The sequence below is a fragment of the Saccopteryx leptura genome, chromosome 3, assembly GCF_036850995.1.
Source record: "Saccopteryx leptura isolate mSacLep1 chromosome 3, mSacLep1_pri_phased_curated, whole genome shotgun sequence".
Classification (NCBI taxonomy): Eukaryota; Metazoa; Chordata; class Mammalia; order Chiroptera; family Emballonuridae; genus Saccopteryx; species Saccopteryx leptura.
The window spans coordinates 110,862,535-110,882,092 of record NC_089505.1 but is presented as its reverse complement, the minus strand read 5'-3'; the positions used below and the strand labels follow the sequence as shown (position 1 = coordinate 110,882,092).

Sequence of the window (19,558 nt, the reverse complement as noted above, 5' to 3'; positions counted from 1 at the left end):
ATTTACACTGAAGTACTGAAGTCTTCCCAAACAATAAACAGATACATCACAATGTAGCAGCATCAAATACAGAAATTAATTAAAAAAAAAGAATTGATAATTAATAGAAACTATAAAGTGAATATTCTCCATATTGTGGTTGTGTACATTGTTAAGCTAGCTTCTTAGCTTATAATAAAAAGTAAAACCACAATCACCAAAATACATAAAATTATAACTTTCAAAGTATACTTAAGAAAGCAATTTGGGAAAGAAAATCTGAGTAAATAAGGATAAGAACTTCTAACCAATCTTTAGTGGTTTCCTTTTACTAATAACTTTAATCTGAAGAGGAATAAATTCTTGCAGAGTATAATATAATGCATTTTTAGAACATCAGGGTAAAATTCTAAAATCCCTAAGACTAGCTGGCAATTACTACTACCAAAATGAAACCAACCTGGTTATATTACGTCTTACAAAGGGCTACAGCCTACCTCAAGTATCTTTTTACCCCAACCACCATTTCCTATATTCTGGTTTCAAGTCTTTTGATTCTATCATGTTCAGATGCTCAGACTGTAAAGTAAAATTTACTTATTTTGTTTTTTCTATGCCTTGTATGTTTATTGTTCCTGTTAGTCCATTATTACCTTCTTTTGTGAGTGATTTCTTTTTCTAGTGTACTCCTTAGGCTCCCCTCTTATTTTCTTTTCTGTACATTTTATTTATGTATTATTGAGTTTACTGGGGAGAAATTAATAAAACCATACATGTTTCAAGTGCAAAACTCTACAACACATCATCTGCATACTGTACTTTGTGCTCATCATCTAAAATCAAGTTTCGTTTGGCCACTATTTATCCCCACTTTGCCCTCTTCCACCTCCACCTAACTAGCTTTCCCTCTGACTGTTGTCTTTTTTTTCTTAATCCCTTCACCTTTTTCACCCAGCCCTCCCAATCCCACTCCCCTCCAACAGCTGTCACAGACAGTAAAGTCAAATTTAACACTGGTTTCAGTAAGTTCCACTTTACCTCCTTACTCATAAACATAGGGGAGGGAAACCTTAATGTAAAAAAAGAAGAAATTATTTTTCTATTTATTGTAACTAAAAGGTTATAAAGACCCATCTGCATCTCATTTTTAGGTACCTCCTAATATTCTGTTTCCATAAGGTAGAATTGGAATTATTCTAGAGTACAGGAGAAGACCTGAAATAATACTTCCCCCAAAGTGATTACACACATTTGTTTAGTATTCAAAGCTACAATAAATTAACCTGTCACAATAAAGACAGAAAGAAGGAAGACTACTAAGGTATAACAAGATGCTAAAATCAGCCAGACGTTTATAAAACAACTACAATGCTGTCAGTCTTTTTGTATCCTTCCAACCTCTACTTTATCTTCATAACTTTGTAGTAAGTAGAAGAGAAGGTAGCCAATGAATACTTTTGCATCATAAAGTTTAAAAGATACAGAGTAGAGAAGAAATGGATTATATTTTAGGTCAAATTTTTAATACTTTATAATATAAAATCTGTAGCACACCAGACCATTTTACTATTATCTATCTTCATAGTCATTTCATGTGTGAATTCTTTCATAATCTTATATAACCACGCAGCTTATCTAGTGAAGTAAACATTTCTAGCATTCACAAATAACTGACAGATTACTTTAGACTGAGAAATTTTTAACTCAATCTGGTTTACACTAACAACTCTCCCCTAGAACACTTCTCCCTGTGGCCACCACTGACTTCTTAATAGACATGGTCTCTTTTGGCCTTTACACTCAGCTTCTTTCAGCATTTGCCACTGTGATCAATCCTTCAGCATCAAGATCCTTGACTTACCTTTTCTAAATAAAAAACACCTGCTGTTTGTCCTGGTTCTCCTATCTTTCCGGTCTCTTCAGTGTCGTCAATGGCAAACCTGAAACAATAGTATCCCCAGAGATCTATTCTCAGTCCTCTAGACTCTACTCACTTTCCCTATTAACTATCACCTATATACTGATGTGTCTCAAATCTCAATCTCCATCCTGACTTCAATCTCCTGAGCTGTAGGCACTTATTTCCAACAATCTATTGAACTCCATTTCGATGCTTCCTACACGCTTCAAAATCCAGATATCCAAAAACAGAAAATAAAAACTTGGTCCTTTCACCATCTGTATTTCTGTGAAAGCCATTAACATTACACAAGCTAGAGACTATGAAGCCATTCTTATCTCTTCCCTTTCCTTACACACCTAAATTATTCAGCCTTCTAAATCATCTATCTAAGCCCTTCCTTCACCACTGCTGTTAGTTAAGTTTTAGAAGACACTGCCTCTAATCTAGAAAAATAGGTACCAGAAGTGCTAGTGGGTACACTGAAGTATAAGAAAAAGTTTTTATATTTAATTTTCATCTAACAATTTAAAATTAAGATTTACTGGTCCTGGCTGGTTAGTTCAGTTGGTTACAGTGTCATCCTGCAGCACCAAGATTGCAGGCTCAATCCCAGGTCAGGGCACATAAGGGAAGTAAACAAATCACAACTAAGTGGAACAACAATTGAATGCTTCTTTTTCTCCAACCCCCTTCCTCTGTCTTTCTAAAAATCAATAATTAAAAAAAAATATTTACTAATATTAATGAATATAGATAGATATTGATGCTCTCGGTCCATGTCAGATGGTTAGGTGTAACATATGATACACCAGGAATTCTAACAGAATAATGGGAGCTCTGCAACATACAAGAGTTAAAGGTGAACTCGAACTCATTCATTCATTTTCAGCATGTTGCAACTTATTTCAGTTCAAGGGTGTGGCACATATTCAGGTTAGGCTTTTGCTACATTAATCTGAAATTTTCAAATTTATTAAATATGTTCTTAAATTGTTTACTTCAAAATATTGTTTCTTCCCTTTAATTTTTCTGTAGTTATGCAATATGCTAGAATATAACTACATGTCTATAAATTAAAATTTTAAAACATGTATTGTAGGCCCTAGCCGGTTGGCTCAGTGGTAGAGCGTCAGCCTGGCGTACAGAAGTCCCGGGTTCGATTCCCGGCCAGGGCACACAGGAGAAGCACCCATCTGCTTCTCCACCCCTCCCCCTCTCCTTCCTCTCTGTCTCTCTCTTCCCCTCCGGCAGCCGAGGATCCATTGGAGCAAAGATGGTCCGGGCGCTGGTGATGGCTCCTCGGCCTCTGCCCCAGGCGCTAGAGTGGCTCTGGTCGCAACAGAGTGATGCCCTGGAGGGGCAGAGCATCGCCCCCTGGTGGGCAGAGCGTCGCCCCCTGGTGGGCGTGCCGGGTGGATCCCGGTCTGGCGCATGCGGGAGTCTGTCAGACTGTCTCTCCCTGTTTCCAGCTTCAGAAAAATACAACCCCCCCCCAAAAAAAACCCCCATGTATTATAATGGCCCTGGCCAGTTGGCTCAGTGGATAGAGCATCAGCCTGGTACGCAGATATCCTGGGTTTGATCCCTGGTCAAGGCATACATAAGAAACAACCATCTGTTTCTCTCCTCTCTCTTTCCCCTCTCATAGCCAGTGGCTCGCTTGGTCTGAGCGTTGGCTGAGGATGGCTCCATTGGTCAGAGCACATCAGCCTCAAATGCTAAATATAGTCAGTTGATTTGAGCATCATCTCCAGATGGGGGTGGGGTTGCCTGGTGGATCTGGTCAGGACTCATGTGGGAGTCTATCCCCCCTCTTCTCACTTAACAAAACAAAACATGTATGTGTATATATTTATCTATCAAGTGTATGGTCAAATATATTTTATGTTTGGGGATATGTGATCAAAAGTTTGAAGACCTTGCTCTGGCTGGGTGGTTCAATGGTAGAGCATCAGCCTGGCGTGTGGATGTCCCAGGTTCAATTCCCGGTCAGGGCACACAGAAGATGTGACCATCTGCTTCTACATCCCTCCCCATCTCACTTTTTTTTTTCTCTCTCTCTCTTCTCCTCCTGTAGCCATGTCTCGATTGGAGGGAATTGGCCCCGGATGCTGAGAGTGCCTCCAAGGCCTCCACCTCAGGCACTAAGAGCTTGGTTGCTGAGCCAACAGAGCAATGGCCCCAGATGGGCAGAGCACTGCCCCCTAGTGGGCTTGCGAGTAGATCCTGGTTGGGGTGCATGCAGGAGTCTTATCTCTCTGCTTCCCTTCCTCTCACTGGATAATAATAATAATAAGAAGAAGAAGAAGAAGAAGTTTGAAGACCAATTGATTCAGACTACTGCAACAGCCTTCCAAATGTTCTCCAGGACTTGTCTTTCTCTTCTCTTATTCATTCTTCACATGGTCACTAGTTATGCTTTTAAATATATTGCTCACAAAAACTAGGGGATATTTTATCACTTCATATTCATTTTGAAATATCCCCTAATTTTTGTGAGCAGTATGTATATGTTCCTTATTTTCTCAAAAGCCACCAATGGCTCTCTACCATTATTGAATTCACAAGACTTAGCATGAATTTGAGATCCTTCATTAATGTACCTAGCTAACTTTTCAGATTCTAGTTACTCTATTTATACTGACCTACTTCTGTTACATAAACCTGTCTTACCTTTGCTCATGTTCACTCTATATGGATTGTTTTTTCCCCTACCCCAATGGGCAGCTATTCAACTCAGATACCAAGTCACATATATACCCCATCTTCCTCCCTAAGCAAAAGCAGGAATCTAAAAATTGAATTTATTGGGATGACACTGGTTAATAAAATTCTCACTATGCTTAGCACATAATGCATATCTCTCAGAACTTACCTCATATAGACCATTAAATCTTTATTAGGGATCATGTCTTATTTATCTTGTTACCTCCAGAATATAGCACAGTGCCTGACACAAAACAGGGCACAATAACTTAAATAGTTAAATGAAAACATAGGGAATATCCAAAAATTAAAATTTGTTTAGACAATTAAATTTAACAGGGTGACATTGGTTAATCAGAGTACATGGATTTAGAGAAAACATCTCCACATTATTTGGACAATTATGTTGTATACTCATCAAAAAATTAATCTTTAAGTTTTAAAAGTTACTGTAGGATTTAGAATTAAAATTCCAGTGAGGGTCCATATATCTTTAAATCTAGTACCAACAGCATTCTATTTTGGTATAACCACATAGTAGATTGAGATAACTGGCTTAAATAAGTTTAACTTAGTGTAAGGTAAAAACTGGAGCAGACCAAAAGCAGACAAATTAAGGCACATCTATACAATGGAATATTATACAGCTGCTATTATTTATTATAATTTAAATCCCCACTAACGGATAGATGTTAGGAATAAACCCTACACATTAGACTCTGATGTTTAAATATACATAGGTGCTACTTTAAAAGAATTTTGAGATGTGAAATAATCACTATTGATTAGCTTTCCTATCATCCAAGTGATTGACAAGGCAAATAAACTGACATATAATAAATTAAGATATTTTGTATGGTACAGTTCCCCTAAGATAGCTAAACACTACACCGTGATTTTTCACCAGTAGTGTTCTCTTGGGTACATCTTCTAACTCATTTTAATCAGAAATGTGTCTCTCTAGGTATGACACCAAAAGAATAATTGGCAAAAGAAAAAATTAATTGGATTTCTTCAAAATTAAAAATGGTTGTGCTTCAAAAGACATCATAAAGTAAAAAGGCAGCATACAGAAAGGGAAAATTTTTTTGCAAATCATTATCAATGATCACTATCAATCAAAAGGTCACAGCCATGTTGGCGCAGTAAAGCATCGACCTGGTCAGTGGTTCAAAACCCTGGGCATGCTTGGTCAAGGCATATATGAAAGTTGATGCTTCCTGCTCCTCCCCCTTTCTCTCTCTCCTTTCTAAAATGAATCAATATAATCTTTTTTTTTAAAGGTCACATAAGGAACTTTTAACTAGAAGGTATAAAAGAACTGCAAAAACTCAATGAAAAGACAAAAGATTCAATTTAAAAATGGGCAAAGGATCTGAATAGACATTTCTCCAAAAATACAAATGGCCAGTATGTACATGAGAGATTCAACATCATCAGCCATTAGGAAATGAAAACCAAAATGACAATGAGATTACTACTTAAAAGCCACTAAGATGTTTATAAAAAATAAGACAGATAGCAAATGTGCAGAAATTGGAATCAACAAACAGTTAGCAGGAATGTAAAATGATGCAGCCACTTTGAAAAAGTCTAGCAGTTCCTCAAAAGCGTAAACACAGTTATTATATGATTTGACTCTGAAGTAAACACCCAAGAGAAATGAAAACACATGTCCACACAAAATCCTGTATACAAATATTCATAGCAGCATTACTCATTAAGAGCCAAGAAGTACAAACAAGTCACATGTCTATCAACTGGTAAATTGATAAAATATCCATACAATGGAATATTATTCAGTAATGGAAAGGAATGGAACAGTAACACGTCACAACTTGGATGAACCATGAAAATGTGTAAAGTGAAAAAAGTCAGTCACATAAAAGGCCACATATTGCATAATTCCATTTAAATGAAGTATCTAGAAAAGGCATATCTACAGAGACAGAGAATAGATTAGTGTTTGACAGGAGCTGTGTGAAGGGAGGCAATGAATGGGTAGTGACTGCTAATGAGTATGGGATTTGTTTGGCCAAATAGCTTGGTTGGTTCAAACTTTGTCCTGAAGCACAGTTGTTGTCGGTTTGATCCCTGGTTAGGGCACATGCAGGAACAGATTGATGTTCCTGTCTGTCTGTCTCTTTCCCCCTTCTTGTCTCTAAAATCAATAAATATGTCCTGGCTAGATAGCTTAGTTGGTTGGAGCACTGTCTGGAAGTGCTGGGGTTGCTGGTTCGATATCCAAACAGGGCTCATACAGGAATAGCTCAATGTTCCTGTCTCTCTTTCTCCCCCTTACTCTCTTGCTGAAATCAATAAATAAGACATTTTTAAAAATAAAATAGCTTGCCTGACCAGGCGGTGGCGCAGTGAATAGAGCGTTGGACTGGGACCCAGAGGACCCAGGTTTAAAACCCAAGGTCATCGGCTTGAGCACGGGCTCACCAGCTTAAGCGAGAGGTTGCTGGCTTGAGTGTGGGATCATAGACATGACTCCATGGTTGCTGGCTTGAGCAAGGGGTCATTCGCTCTGCTGCAGTGCCCCAGTCAAGGCACATATGAAAAAGCAATCAATGAACAACTAAGGAGCTGCAACAAAGAACTGATGCTTCTTCTCATCTCTCTCCCTTCCTGTCTCTCTGTCCCTATCTGTCCCTCTCTCTGACTCTCACTCTGTCTCTGTCAAAAAAAAAAAGATAAAATAAAATCAATAAACAAAAAAAGCTTTTTAAATGAATATGGGATTTCTTTTTTGGAGGACAAAATGGTGTTAAAATTAGATAGTGGTAATGATTGTATACCACCACTGTGATCATTCTAAAAACCACTGAATTGTACACTTTACATGAGTGAATTGTATGGTGTATGAATTTTACATCAATAAAGTAGTTATTTTAAAAAAGTATGTCCCTCTCTTGGCATGCTACCAAATTATAACACTATGCCAATGATATTTCTAATAACAGCAGAAAAGGAATTCCTTCAAACATTGATTTGAGATTTCCATTTAAAAGCTAAAATGGTATCAATATATTTATTTTTTCCTTCTAAAATTCAATCATCAGAATTACATTACATTCATATACAATACAAATATTTGGCACCATGTCATTAATTATAATATAATGGTAACAGTAATTATAATAGTGCAATGACTATTAACGTTTACTTTATAAAAGAAAATTGGGCCCTGGCCAGTTGGCTCAGTGGTAGAGCATCGGTCTGGCGTGCAGAAGTCCCGGGTTCAATTCCCGGCCAGGGCACACAGGAGAAGCGCCCATTTGCTTCTCCACCCCTCCCCCTCTCCTTCCTCTCTGTTCCCCCCTGCCCCCCCCCTCCCCCCCCCCCCCCCCCCCGCAGCAGAGGCTCCATTGGAGCAAAGATGGCCCAGGCGCTGGGGATGGCTCCTTGGCCTCTGCCCCAGGCGCTAGAGTGGCTCTGGTCGCAACAGAGTGACGCCCCGGAGGGGCAGAGCATCGCCCCTGGTGGGCATGCTGGGTGGATCCCGGTTGGGCGCATGCGGAAGTCTGTCTGTCTCTCCCCGTTTCCAGCTTCAGAAAAATACAAAAAAAAAAAGAAAATTGAACCCCCCTCCAAAATTTAACATCCTCTAGAAACTATTTTAAGATTCTTTCATATCTTTATCTGTATCTAAAATAGATTTTAGTTACAATCATGTTGTAGATACAATTTTTCCCATGCATTTCATTATTCATCATTTTGAATAAGTATCTAACAGTCTACTCAAGGCTTATCTCCACATATATTTAGTCGCTGGACAAACTTCCATAAAATCTCAAGTTACAGAACTTTATCAGTGGTCAGCAAACTCATTAGTCAACAGAGCCAAATATCAACAGTACAATGATTGAAATTTCTTTTTAGAGTCAAATTTTTTAAACTTAAACTATATAGGTAGGTACATTCCTTACCGAGGTAGCACCCGCATGTGGTAATGTGGTATTTTGTGGAAGAGCCAAACTCAGGGAGCCCAAGAGCTGCATGTGGCTCGCGAGCCGCAGTTTGCCAACCAGGGCTCTAGGTCATTATATTTTTTTTTTAAATTTTTTCCCAGGCCCTGGCCGGTTGGCTCAGTGGTAGAGCGTCGGCCTGGCGTGCAGAGGTCCCGGGTTCGATTCCCAGCCAGGGCACACAGGAGAAGCGCCCATCTGCTTCTCCACCCCTCCCCCTCTCCTTCCTCTCTGTTCCACCCTGCCCCCCCCCCTCCCCCCCCCCCCGCAGCCGAGGCTCCATTGGAGCAAAGATGGCCCGGGCACTGGGGATGGCTCTTTGGCCTCTGCCCCAGGCGCTAGAGTGGCTCTGGTCGCAACAGAGCGACGCCCCGGAGGGGCAGAGCATCGCCCCCTGGTGGGCAGAGCGTCACCCCTGGTGGGTGTGCCGGATGGATCCCGGTCGGGCACATGGGGGAGTCTGTCTGACTGTCTCTCCCCGTTTCCAGCTTCAGAAAAATACAAAAAAAAAAAAAAAAAAGGAAAAAAAAAATTTTTCCCATTGATTTGAGAGAGTCAACTCACTGCTCCACTTAGTTGTTCCATTTAGTTGTGCATTCGTATGGTTTCTTCTCATATGTGCCCTGAGAGGGGATCAAACCCATGATTTTGCTCTATCCACTGAGACACCTGGCTAATGCCTATGTCATATTTTTCTTTTCTTTTTTTTAAAGGAACAGTCTTTCCTCTTTTTATTTTTATTTCTTAAAAATTTATTCATTTCAGGCCCTGGCCGGTTGGCTCAGTGGTAGAGCGTCGGCCTGGCGTGGAGTCCCCGGTCGATTCCCGGCCAGGGCACACAGGAGAAGCGCCCATCTGCTTCTCCACCCCTCCCCCTCTCCTTCCTCTCTGTCTCTCTCTTCCCGCAGCTGAGGCTCCAATGAAGCAAAGTTGGCCCGAGCCCTGGGGATGGCTCTGTGGTCTCTGCCTCAGGCGCTAGGATGGCTCTGATTGCAGCAGAGTGATGCCCCAGGTGGGCAAAGCATCACCCCTTGGTGGGCATGCCGGTGGATCCCGGTCAGGCGCATGCAGGAGTCTGTCTGATGCCTCCCCGTTTCCAACTTCAGAAAAATAAATAAATAAATAATTTATTCATTTCAGAGGGAAAGGAGAGAAGGAGAGAGAAGGGGAGAGGAGCATGAAGCATCAACTCCCATATGTGCCTTGACCAGGCAACCCCAGGGTTTTAAACCAGTTACCTCAACATTCCAGGTCAATACTTTATCCACTGCGCCACCACAGGTCAGGTTATAATATTTCTAAAAATATTTTATTTTTAGTTATTGAGACCATTCACTTGTTTTTTAAAAAAAACAAAACTAGAAACATTTGAAATCTGCTTACATGCTCTTTTACCAAATAATCATTTTCAATCAAAATCACTAAATAGGAAAACATATACACACGCAACCCAAAGGGGTGAAGAAAGGAAAAGAAAACCAACAGAAAATCTAAAGTAGAAAAGTTAACTCACAAAAAGATTTGCAAGCATTTCCTAGATTTTTTTTTTTTTTTTTAAATTTAAATTTTCATTTTTCTGAAGCTGGAAACAGGGAGAGACAGTCAGACAGACTCCCGCATGCGCCCGACCGGGATCCACCCGGCACGCCCACCAGGGGCGACGCTCTGCCCACCAGGGGGCGATGCTCTGCCCATCCTGGGCATCACCATGTTGCGACCAGAGCCACTCTAGTGCCTGAGGCAGAGGCCACAGAGCCATCCCCAGCGCCTGGGCCATCTTTGCTCCAATGGAGCCTTGGTTGCGGGAGGGGAAGAGAGAGACAGAGAGGAAAGCGCGGCGGAGGGGTGGAGAAGCAAATGGGCGCTTCTCCTGTGTGCCCTGGCCGGGAATCGAACCCGGGTCCTCCGCACGCTAGGCCGACGCTCTACCGCTGAACCAACCGGCCAGGGCCGATTTTTTGTTTTTTTAAGTGAGAGGAAGGGACACAGTGAGACAGACTCCTGACTGTGACCTGACCAGGATCCACCCAGCCACCCTGTCTGGGGCTGATGCTCGAATCAACCAAGCTAACTTAGCACCTAGGGCTGACTCTCTCGAACCAACTGAACTATCCTCAGTGCCTGGGGGAAGAGGGAGAAAAGGAAGAGAGGGGGGAAGAAAAGTAGATGGTTGCTTCTCTTGTGTGCCCTGACAGGGAAGCGAACCTGAGACATTCACCCGCCAGGCTGGTGCTCTATCCACTGAGCCAACTGGTTAGGACCATTTCTAGATATTTTTGTCCAAGAAAATTCCTCTGACTAAAGTGGAAACCTGTTTGGCTACAATACATCAGTCTGCTATTATAATTAATGCAATAGAGTCAAATATTTGAGCATGTGGCATACGGACAGGAGAAACCTCACGTGTTGATTTAAATACTGCTGCATTTTGGCCCATAGCTGTTTAGCTAATATTGAAACGTAATTGTAAAGTTCTATCTAGTTCCTTCTAACTTCCAGAATTCCAGTTGTCAAAGTGTAGAAACTAATTTCAGAAGCCCACCAACTTTGACTAGTTATATAGTAATTTATGTTCATTTTAGATTCCTTATGTAAGTGAAATCATATGCCATTTGTCTTATTTATGACTGACTTATTTCACTTAACAAAATTCCCTCATGGTCCATACAAACTGTCACAAATGGTAAGATTTTATTGTTTTTCATGTCTGAGTAGTATTCCATTACATATATTCTTCTTTATCCATTCACCCATCAATATTGCTGCCTCATTAAAAAGTGTTCTTTCTACTACAGCTATCCACAATTCTACAAACTGTTTTAGATTAACTCAATTGTTTCCTCTTCCTTTATAAATATTTCTGAATGACTATTAAGTTAGGATTCTGGAGTTCTGGTCTCACTTTGCTACTAGAAATGAGTGTTCTTGAGTAAGCTTCTTAACCTTTCTGGATTTCAGCTATAAAAAAGGGTATCAGATTAGCTGATCTCTTAAGATACTTTCCACATGTAATACTCCACAATGTCCTTCCTAGCCTCCAAGAAACTCTGCATTATATGTCAATTATAATAATTCATATTTTTTTTACATATTATCATCAAGTTTCTTAGTGCTCACTCAATTCATATGTCTTCTGAGTCTGATCTCTATTAAGTTACAAATTTCTTAATAGAAAGAACCAGCTTTGTCTTTTTTTGTATTTTTCTGAAGCTGGAAACGGGGAGAGACAGTCAGACAGACTCCCACATGCGCCCAACCGGGATCCACCCAGCACGCCCACCAGGGGCGTCGCTCTGCCGCGACCAGAGCCACTCTAGCACCTGGGGCAGAGGCCAAGGAGCCATCCCCAGCGCCCGGGCCATCTTTGCTCCAATGGAGCCTTGGCTGCGGGAGGGGAAGAGAGAGACAGAGAGGAAGGAGGGGGGGGGGGGTGGAGAAGCAAATGGGCGCTTCTCCTATGTGCCCTGGCCGGGAATCGAACCTGGGTCCCCCGCACGCCAGGCCGACACTCTACCGCTGAGCCAACCGGCCAGGGCCTGTCTTTTTTTTTTAACAAATTAAGGTAACATTAATTTACAACATTAGATAAGTTTCAGGTGCACTCCCCTATGTCTTAAATCAGGGGTCCCCAAACTACGGCCCGCGGGCCACATGCGGCCTCCGCTGCACTTCCGGAAGGGGCACCTCTTTCATTGGTGGTCAGTGAGAGGAGCATAGTTCCCATTGAAATACTGGTCAGGGCCCTGGCCGGTTGGCTCAGCGGTAGAGCGTCGGCCTAGCGTGCGGAGGACCCGGGTTCGATTCCCGGCCAGGGCACACAGGAGAAGCGCCCATTTGCTTCTCCACCCCTCCGCCGCACTTTCCTCTCTGTCTCTCTCTTCCCCTCCCGCAGCCAAGGCTCCATTGGAGCAAAGATGGCCCGGGCGCTGGGGATGGCTCTGTGGCCTCTGCCCCAGGCGCTAGAGTGGCTCTGGTCGCAATATGGCGACGCCCAGGATGGGCAGAGCATCGCCCCCTGGTGGGCAGAGCGTCGCCCCATGGTGGGCGTGCCGGGTGGATCCCGGTCGGGCGCATGCGGGAGTCTGTCTGACTGTCTCTCCCCGTTTCCAGCTTCAGAAAAATGAAAAAAAAAAAAAAAAAAAAAAAAAAAAAAAGAAATACTGGTCAGTTTGTTGATTTAAATTTACTTGTTCTTTATTTTAAATATTGTATTTGTTCCTGTTTTGTTTTTTTACTTTAAAATAAGATATGTGCAGTGTGCATAGGGATTTGTTCATAGTTTTTTTTTTATAGTCCGGCCCTCCAACGGTCTGAAGGACAGTGAACTGGCCCTCTGTGTAAAAAGTTTGGGGACCCCTGTCTTAAATGAAGGCTCTTAATAATACCTACTGAATAAGAAAAGCCTGGGGTATTTGATACTACAAACCAAAATGTTGTATCATTGTTTTCTAAATATTTTGTCCATAAGTCTTTCTTTAAACCTCCTTATTTCCTTTCATATTCCCTGTATTACCTAAATCACAGTCATAAACACATACACACATAGAGTATTTGGGGAACATGAGAAGAAGCTTACTGAAAGCATATTGAAAAACCCTTACATACCACATGTACTCGCTCCTATATAAGAATAAGGAACACTTAGGAGTTGAAGATCAGGAACACAGAAAGCATGAAACCATGACAACCACAATCTTTATCACCACCACCATCTTAAAGGGAACATCAGAAAAGGATGAGGTGGGGTGGGGAGATAAAAGATACATTACCCAACAGCAAAGAAAAAGATGCTCAGTCTGATTTCAAAAGCATCTAAAAATTACCTGGACCTTTTCCATCATTATAGAAAGAACATATGAGTTCATGTGATAATGGAAATATTTCATGGCTGTTTGGAAATTTTACCTACCATCACACTTCTGAAATATTAATTTTTTAAAAAACTTAGCATGTATTCTTGGTCAAACTGTTAGACATTATCATTGTTAGTCAGATACATAAGAGAAACAAATACTATGGCAAAGACAAAGACCAACAGCAAAAAATCTCTACGTCTTCATGGTTCTTACCTGTTCACTCTCCTAGGACACTTGTCTGGTTTAATATCTACCTCATAGAGGTAGACATCAATCTTTGGGATTTCAACTTGAAAACAGTTAGCCAGCAATTTAATGGGTTTGCCCATGGTGCCATATCCAGGTCTTCTGGGCACCATGAGTAGGGGCTGGGCCCCAACGGGTCCTGCAAGGGAGGGTGGAAAAAGTAACACTGTTATAAACTGCATTTGATAATCTTGTCCATCAGAGTATGTTAGAATTTTAAGTATAGCTGATAATGAAGTTGAAACCTAGTGCTGAGAGAGGACAATTTCTAACACCTCTACTTCTTTCTTCCTAATTTATTCTCTTTATTAAAACAAACATACAAACAAATAAAACCATGAGTGCTTCTGGAAAATTGTTTTAGATGGGGTAGAAAGAAGGGAGAACATTCACACAAACTCAGGATGTGATTGTGCAAACACCAATCAGACCCAAAAGAGTGTGAGACCTACAGCAAAGCAAACTCAGAGAGTAGGATAAGAGCAAATGAACAAAATAAAAACAATATAAAATTAAAAGAATCAGCAAAGCAAAAAATCAGTTATTTGAAAAGTTAAAATCTATAAAACCTAGGCAACATTGATTTTTAAAACAGAATTGGCTTAAGTAACAAATATAAGTGGACAAAATGGTATCGCTACAGATATTGAAGACATATAAACACTGCCTTAAACAATTAAAGGGTTCATAAAACAGAAAATTACAGCTGATACACCAAAATATATAAAATATGAAAAGTCCTCTGTTGGCAGAAATGTAAAATGGTATAGCTGCTTTGGAAAACAGTATGGTGGTTACTCAAAACATTAAAAAAATAGCCAGCCTCACCAGGCGGTGGTGCAGTGGATAGAGTGTCAGACTGGGATGCAGAAGACCCAGGTTAGAGACCCGGAAGTCACCAGATTGAGTGCAGGCTCATCTGGTTTGAGCAAAGCTCACCAGCTTGGACCAAAGGTCGCTGGCTCGAGCAAGGGGGGTTACTCAGTCTGCTGTAGCCCCATGGTCAAGGCACATATGAAAAAGCAATCAACGAACAACTAAGGTGTCGCAACAAAAAACTAATGATTGGTGCTTCTCATCTCTCCGTTCTTGTCTGTCTGTCCCTATCTATCCCTCTCTCTGACTCTCTCTCTCTCTCTCTCTCTCTCTCTCTCTCGGTAAAAAAAAAAAAAGAATAACCATATGATCCAGCAATTCTACCTCTGGGTATCTACCCAAAATCATTGAAAGCAGGGTGCTGAAGAGATAATTGTACACATATGTTCACAGCAGCATTAGTCACAACAGCCAGAGTGGAAGCAACCTCAATGGTCACTGATAGATAAATGGGTATACAAACTGTGGCATATACATGCAATGGAATACTAGTTAGCCTTAAAAGGAAGAAAATTCTGACACATGCCACAACATAGATGAACCTTGTAGATGTTGCTAAGTGAAATAAGTCACAAAACGACACTGTATAATCCCTATTATTAATAATACTGGCTCGGCTGGAATGCCCTGGTCAAGGCACATATGAGAATCATTGGACAACTAAAAGTAACCCAACTACAAGTTGATGCTTCTCCTCTCACGCTTTCTGTCTTTCTGACTTTCTCTCTTAAAAGGTCAAGAAGAGAAAAAAAAAGAGTATGATCAGCTTTGGATGCCACGACAAAACCAAGCATGAAGATCTGCAAAGCTAGGGACTAGACCAGGGGTCCCCAAACTACGGCTCGCGGGCTGCATGCGGCCCCCTGAGGCCATTTATCCTGCCCGCCGCACTTCCAGAAGGGGCACCTCTTTCATTGGTGGTCAGTGAGTACTGCAAAGCGCGGTGACGCACGCGTCATGGCTCCAGAAGCACGTCATATCACTTGTTACGGCTACCAGTGACAAATATGGAACCGGACATTTGACCATCTCATTAGCCAAAAGTAGGCTCATTGTTCCCATTGAAATGCTGGTCAGTTTGTTGATTTAAATTTACTTGTTCTTTGGCCCTGGCTGGTTGGCTCAGCGGTAGAGCATCGGCCTGGCGTGCGGGGGACCTGGGTTTGATTCCCGGCCAGGGCACATAGGAGAAGCGCCCATTTGCTTCTCCATCGCCCCCCCTCCTTCCTCTCTGTCTCTCTCTTCCCCTCCTGCAGCCGAGGCTCCATTGGAGCAAGGATGGCCCGGGCGCTGGGGATGGCTCCTTGGCCTCTGCCCCAGGCGCTAGAGTGGCTCTGGTCTCGGCAGAGCGAAGCCCCAGAGGGGCAGAGCATCACCCCCTGGTGGGCAGAGCATCGCCCCTGGTGGGTGTGCCGGGTGGATCCCGGTCGGGCGCATGCGGGAGTCTGTCTGACTGTCTCTCCCCGTTTCCAGCTTCAGAAAAGGGAAAAAAAAAAAAAAAAAGAATTTACTTGTTCTTTATTTTAAATATTGTATTTGTTCCCATTTTGTTTTTTTACTTTAAAATAAGGTATGTGCAGTGTGCATAGGGATTTGTTCATAGTTTTTTTTATAGTCCGGCCCTCCAACGGTCTGAGGGACAGTGAACTGGCTCCCTGTGTAAAATGTTTGGGGACCCCTGGACTAGACTGTGGTTGGTTCACAGTGACTCTGTCTCATAAGTTTCTGAGTAATGTGAATCACTTCCACATTTTTAATTTTCACAGCTGCAAACACATTATATATACAATGTTATATTCTGTTCCCATTTAGCATCACAACATATCTGTATTTCTAAGAATGTTGCCATATTACTTTTTAAAAGATATTTAAAGTGTATAATGGGATAATTTGATATACCTGTACACTATGAAAGGATTCTTGCCATCAAGTTAAATAAGACATTCATCACTTCACATATTTCTCTTCTGGGGGGGGGACAGTTAGAACATTGAAGTTCTAGTGTCTTAGCAACTTTCAATTCTAGAACAGTGTTATTAACCACTCATCATACTATACATTACATCAGGGGTCGGGAACCTATGGCTCACAAGCCAGATGTGGCTCTTTTGATGGCTGCACCTGGCTCGCAGACAAATCTTTAATAATAATAAAAAAAAAACGTTAAAAATATAAAACATTCTCATGTATTACAATCCATTCATTTCCTACCACTCATGTTCTTGGTTGCGGGTGGCTGGAGCCAATCACAGCTGTCCTCCGGGACAACATCAAATTTTTATTGGATAATGCGTAAGGTACATGGGTCTTTATATGGCTCTCATGGAATTACATTTTAAAATATGTGGCGTTCATGGCTCTCTCAGCCAAAAAGATTCCTGACCCCTGCATTACATACTCAGACCTTATTCATCTATATTTTAAAGTTTATGTGCTTTTACCAACATTTCCCTATTTCTTCTGCCCACTGGCAACCATTTTTCTCACCTGTGTTTCTATGAATGTGACTCTCTCCCCCAACATATAAGTGATATCATGTAGTATGTCTTTATCTTATTTCATTTAGCATAATGCCCTCGAGGTTCATTCATACTGTCACAAACAGCAGGATTTCCTTCTCTTTTTAAGGTTGAGTGTGTCACAAATTTTCTTGGTTCATTCATCCAATGATAAACACTTAAGATTGTTTCCATACTTTGGCTATTGTAAATGCTGCAATGAAGATGAAAGTACAGGTATCTCTGCAAGATAATGGTTTCAGCCTGATGAGGCAGCGGCACTGTGGATGAGTGTCAGACTGGGACACAGAGGACCTGGGTTCAAAAACCCTGAGGTTGCCGGCTTGAGCGCGGGCTCATCTGGCTAGAGCACGGACTCACCAGCTTGAGTGTGGGATCATAGACATGACCCCATGGTCGCTGGCTTGAGCCCAAGGGTTACTAGCTTGAAGCCCAAGATCACTGGCCTGAGCAAGGGGTCACTTGCTCTGCTGTACCCCCTCCCCCAGGTCAAGGCACATAAGAGAAAGCAATCAATGAACAATAAGGTGCCACAACGAAGACTTGTCATCTCTCTCCCTTCCTGTCTGTCCCTCTCTTGGCCTGTCTCTCTCTCTCTCTCTCTCTCTCTCTCTCTCTCTCTCTCACACACACACACACACACACACACACACACACACAGATAATGGTTTAATTTCTTTTGAATATATATAGCCAGCATCGGAATTTCTGGATTACACATTAAAAAAAAAATTTTTTTTAATTTTTTCTTCTTTTCCAAGTGAGAGGAGGGGAAATAGAGAGACAGACTCTCACATGTGCCCCACCGAGATGTACCTGGCTACCTGGAAACCCCCATCTGGGGCCAATGCTCTGCCCCAAGGTTGCAACTGAGCTATTTTTAGCATCTGAGGTGGAGGCTCCAAGGGAGCCATTCTCAGCTCCCGGGGCTGATGCACTTGAACCAATCAGGCCATGGCTGCAGGAGGGCAGGGGGGAGAGAGGAAAAGAGAGAGAAAAGGGGAAGGAAGGGGTGGAGAAGCAGAAGGTGCTTTTCCTTTGTGCCCTGACCAGTAATCGAACCCTGGATATCCACACATCCAGCTGAAGCTCTACCATTGAACCAACCGACCACGGCCATATTTTTAATTTCTTGAGGAACCTCCATACTGTTTCCCACAGTGGCTGTACCAGTTAACATTCCCGCTAAGAGTACACAAGGATGATCTTCTCCATAGTCTCACCAACACTTGTTATTTTTTGTCTTTTTTGATAATAGCTATGCTAACAGGTGTGAGGTGATACCTCATTTGTTTGTTTGTTTTTTTGTATTTTTCCGAAGTGAGAAGTAGAAGGGGGCGTGAGAGGCAGAGAGACAGACTTCCACATTGGCCAGACCGGGATCCACCCTGCATGCCCAACAGGGGGCGATGCTCGGCCCCTCTGGGGTGTTGCTATGCTGCAATCGGAGTCATTCTAGTGCCTGAGGCAGAGGCCATGCATGGAGCCATCCTCAGCACCTGGGCCAACTTTGCTCCAATGGAGCCTTGGCTGTGGGAGGGGAAGAGAGAGATAGAAAGGAGAGGGGGAAGGGTGGAGAAGCAGATGGACACTTCTCCTGTGTGCCCTGGCTGGTAATTGAACCCGGGGCTTCCACACGCCGGGCTGTACTGCTGTACTTACTGCTGAGCCAACTAGCCAGAGCCTACCTCATTTGGTTTTGATTTACATTTCCTTGATGATTAGTGATGTTGAGCACTTTTTTTTGCTGTTGAGTTTTATGCATTCTTTATGCATTTTGGATATTAACCCCTTATCAATACATGATTTGCAAATATTTTCTCCCATTCTATAGGTTTCCTTTTCATTTTGTTGATGGTTTCTCCTTTGCCAAAGCAGATGCTTTTTAGTTTGATGTAGTTCTACTTGTTTAATTTTGCTTCTTTGCTTTTGGTGTCAAAACTAAAAAAATCACTGCCAAGTCCAATGCCAAGGAGCTTACACTCTGTTTTTATCAAGGAGTCTTATGGTTATAGGTCTTATATTTGAGTCTTTGATCTATTGTGAGTTAATTTTATGCATGGTATAAGATATGAGGATCAGTTTTATTCCTCTGCATGTGGCTATTCAGTTTTCCTAATACCATTTCTTAAAGAGCCTGTCCTTTTTCCATTGCATATTATTAGCACCTTTAATATTTAATATACTATTGGCTCCTTCAAACTCATATATTCATGGGTTTATTTCTGGGCTCAAACTGACGTGATTCTATTTTTATGCCAATGCCATACTATTTTGATATAACTACAATATAGTTTGAAATCAGGACGTTTGATATTTCCAGCTTTGGTCTTCTTTCTCAAGACTGCTTGATTATTCAGGGTCTTTGATTGTTCCATGTAAATTTTAGGACAGTTATTTTCTTTTCTTTTTTTCTGGTTCTGTGGGAAATGCCAATGGAATTTTTATATGAATTACATTGAATAGGTAGGTCACTTTGGGTAGTATAGACATTTTAAC

The 19,558-nt window shown here is 41.8% G+C and overlaps 1 protein-coding gene across 1 annotated transcript in view; it reads right to left on the bottom strand.

Moving 5' to 3' along the window:
* Positions 1 to 19,558, bottom strand: part of AGO3 (argonaute RISC catalytic component 3) — a 141,963-nt gene that overhangs the window by 110,221 nt on the left and 12,184 nt on the right. The window contains exon 2 of the mRNA XM_066375874.1: positions 13,632 to 13,803. Within this exon, the coding sequence (XP_066231971.1) occupies positions 13,632 to 13,803 (172 nt within the window). The remainder of the gene's footprint in view (positions 1 to 13,631; positions 13,804 to 19,558) is intronic.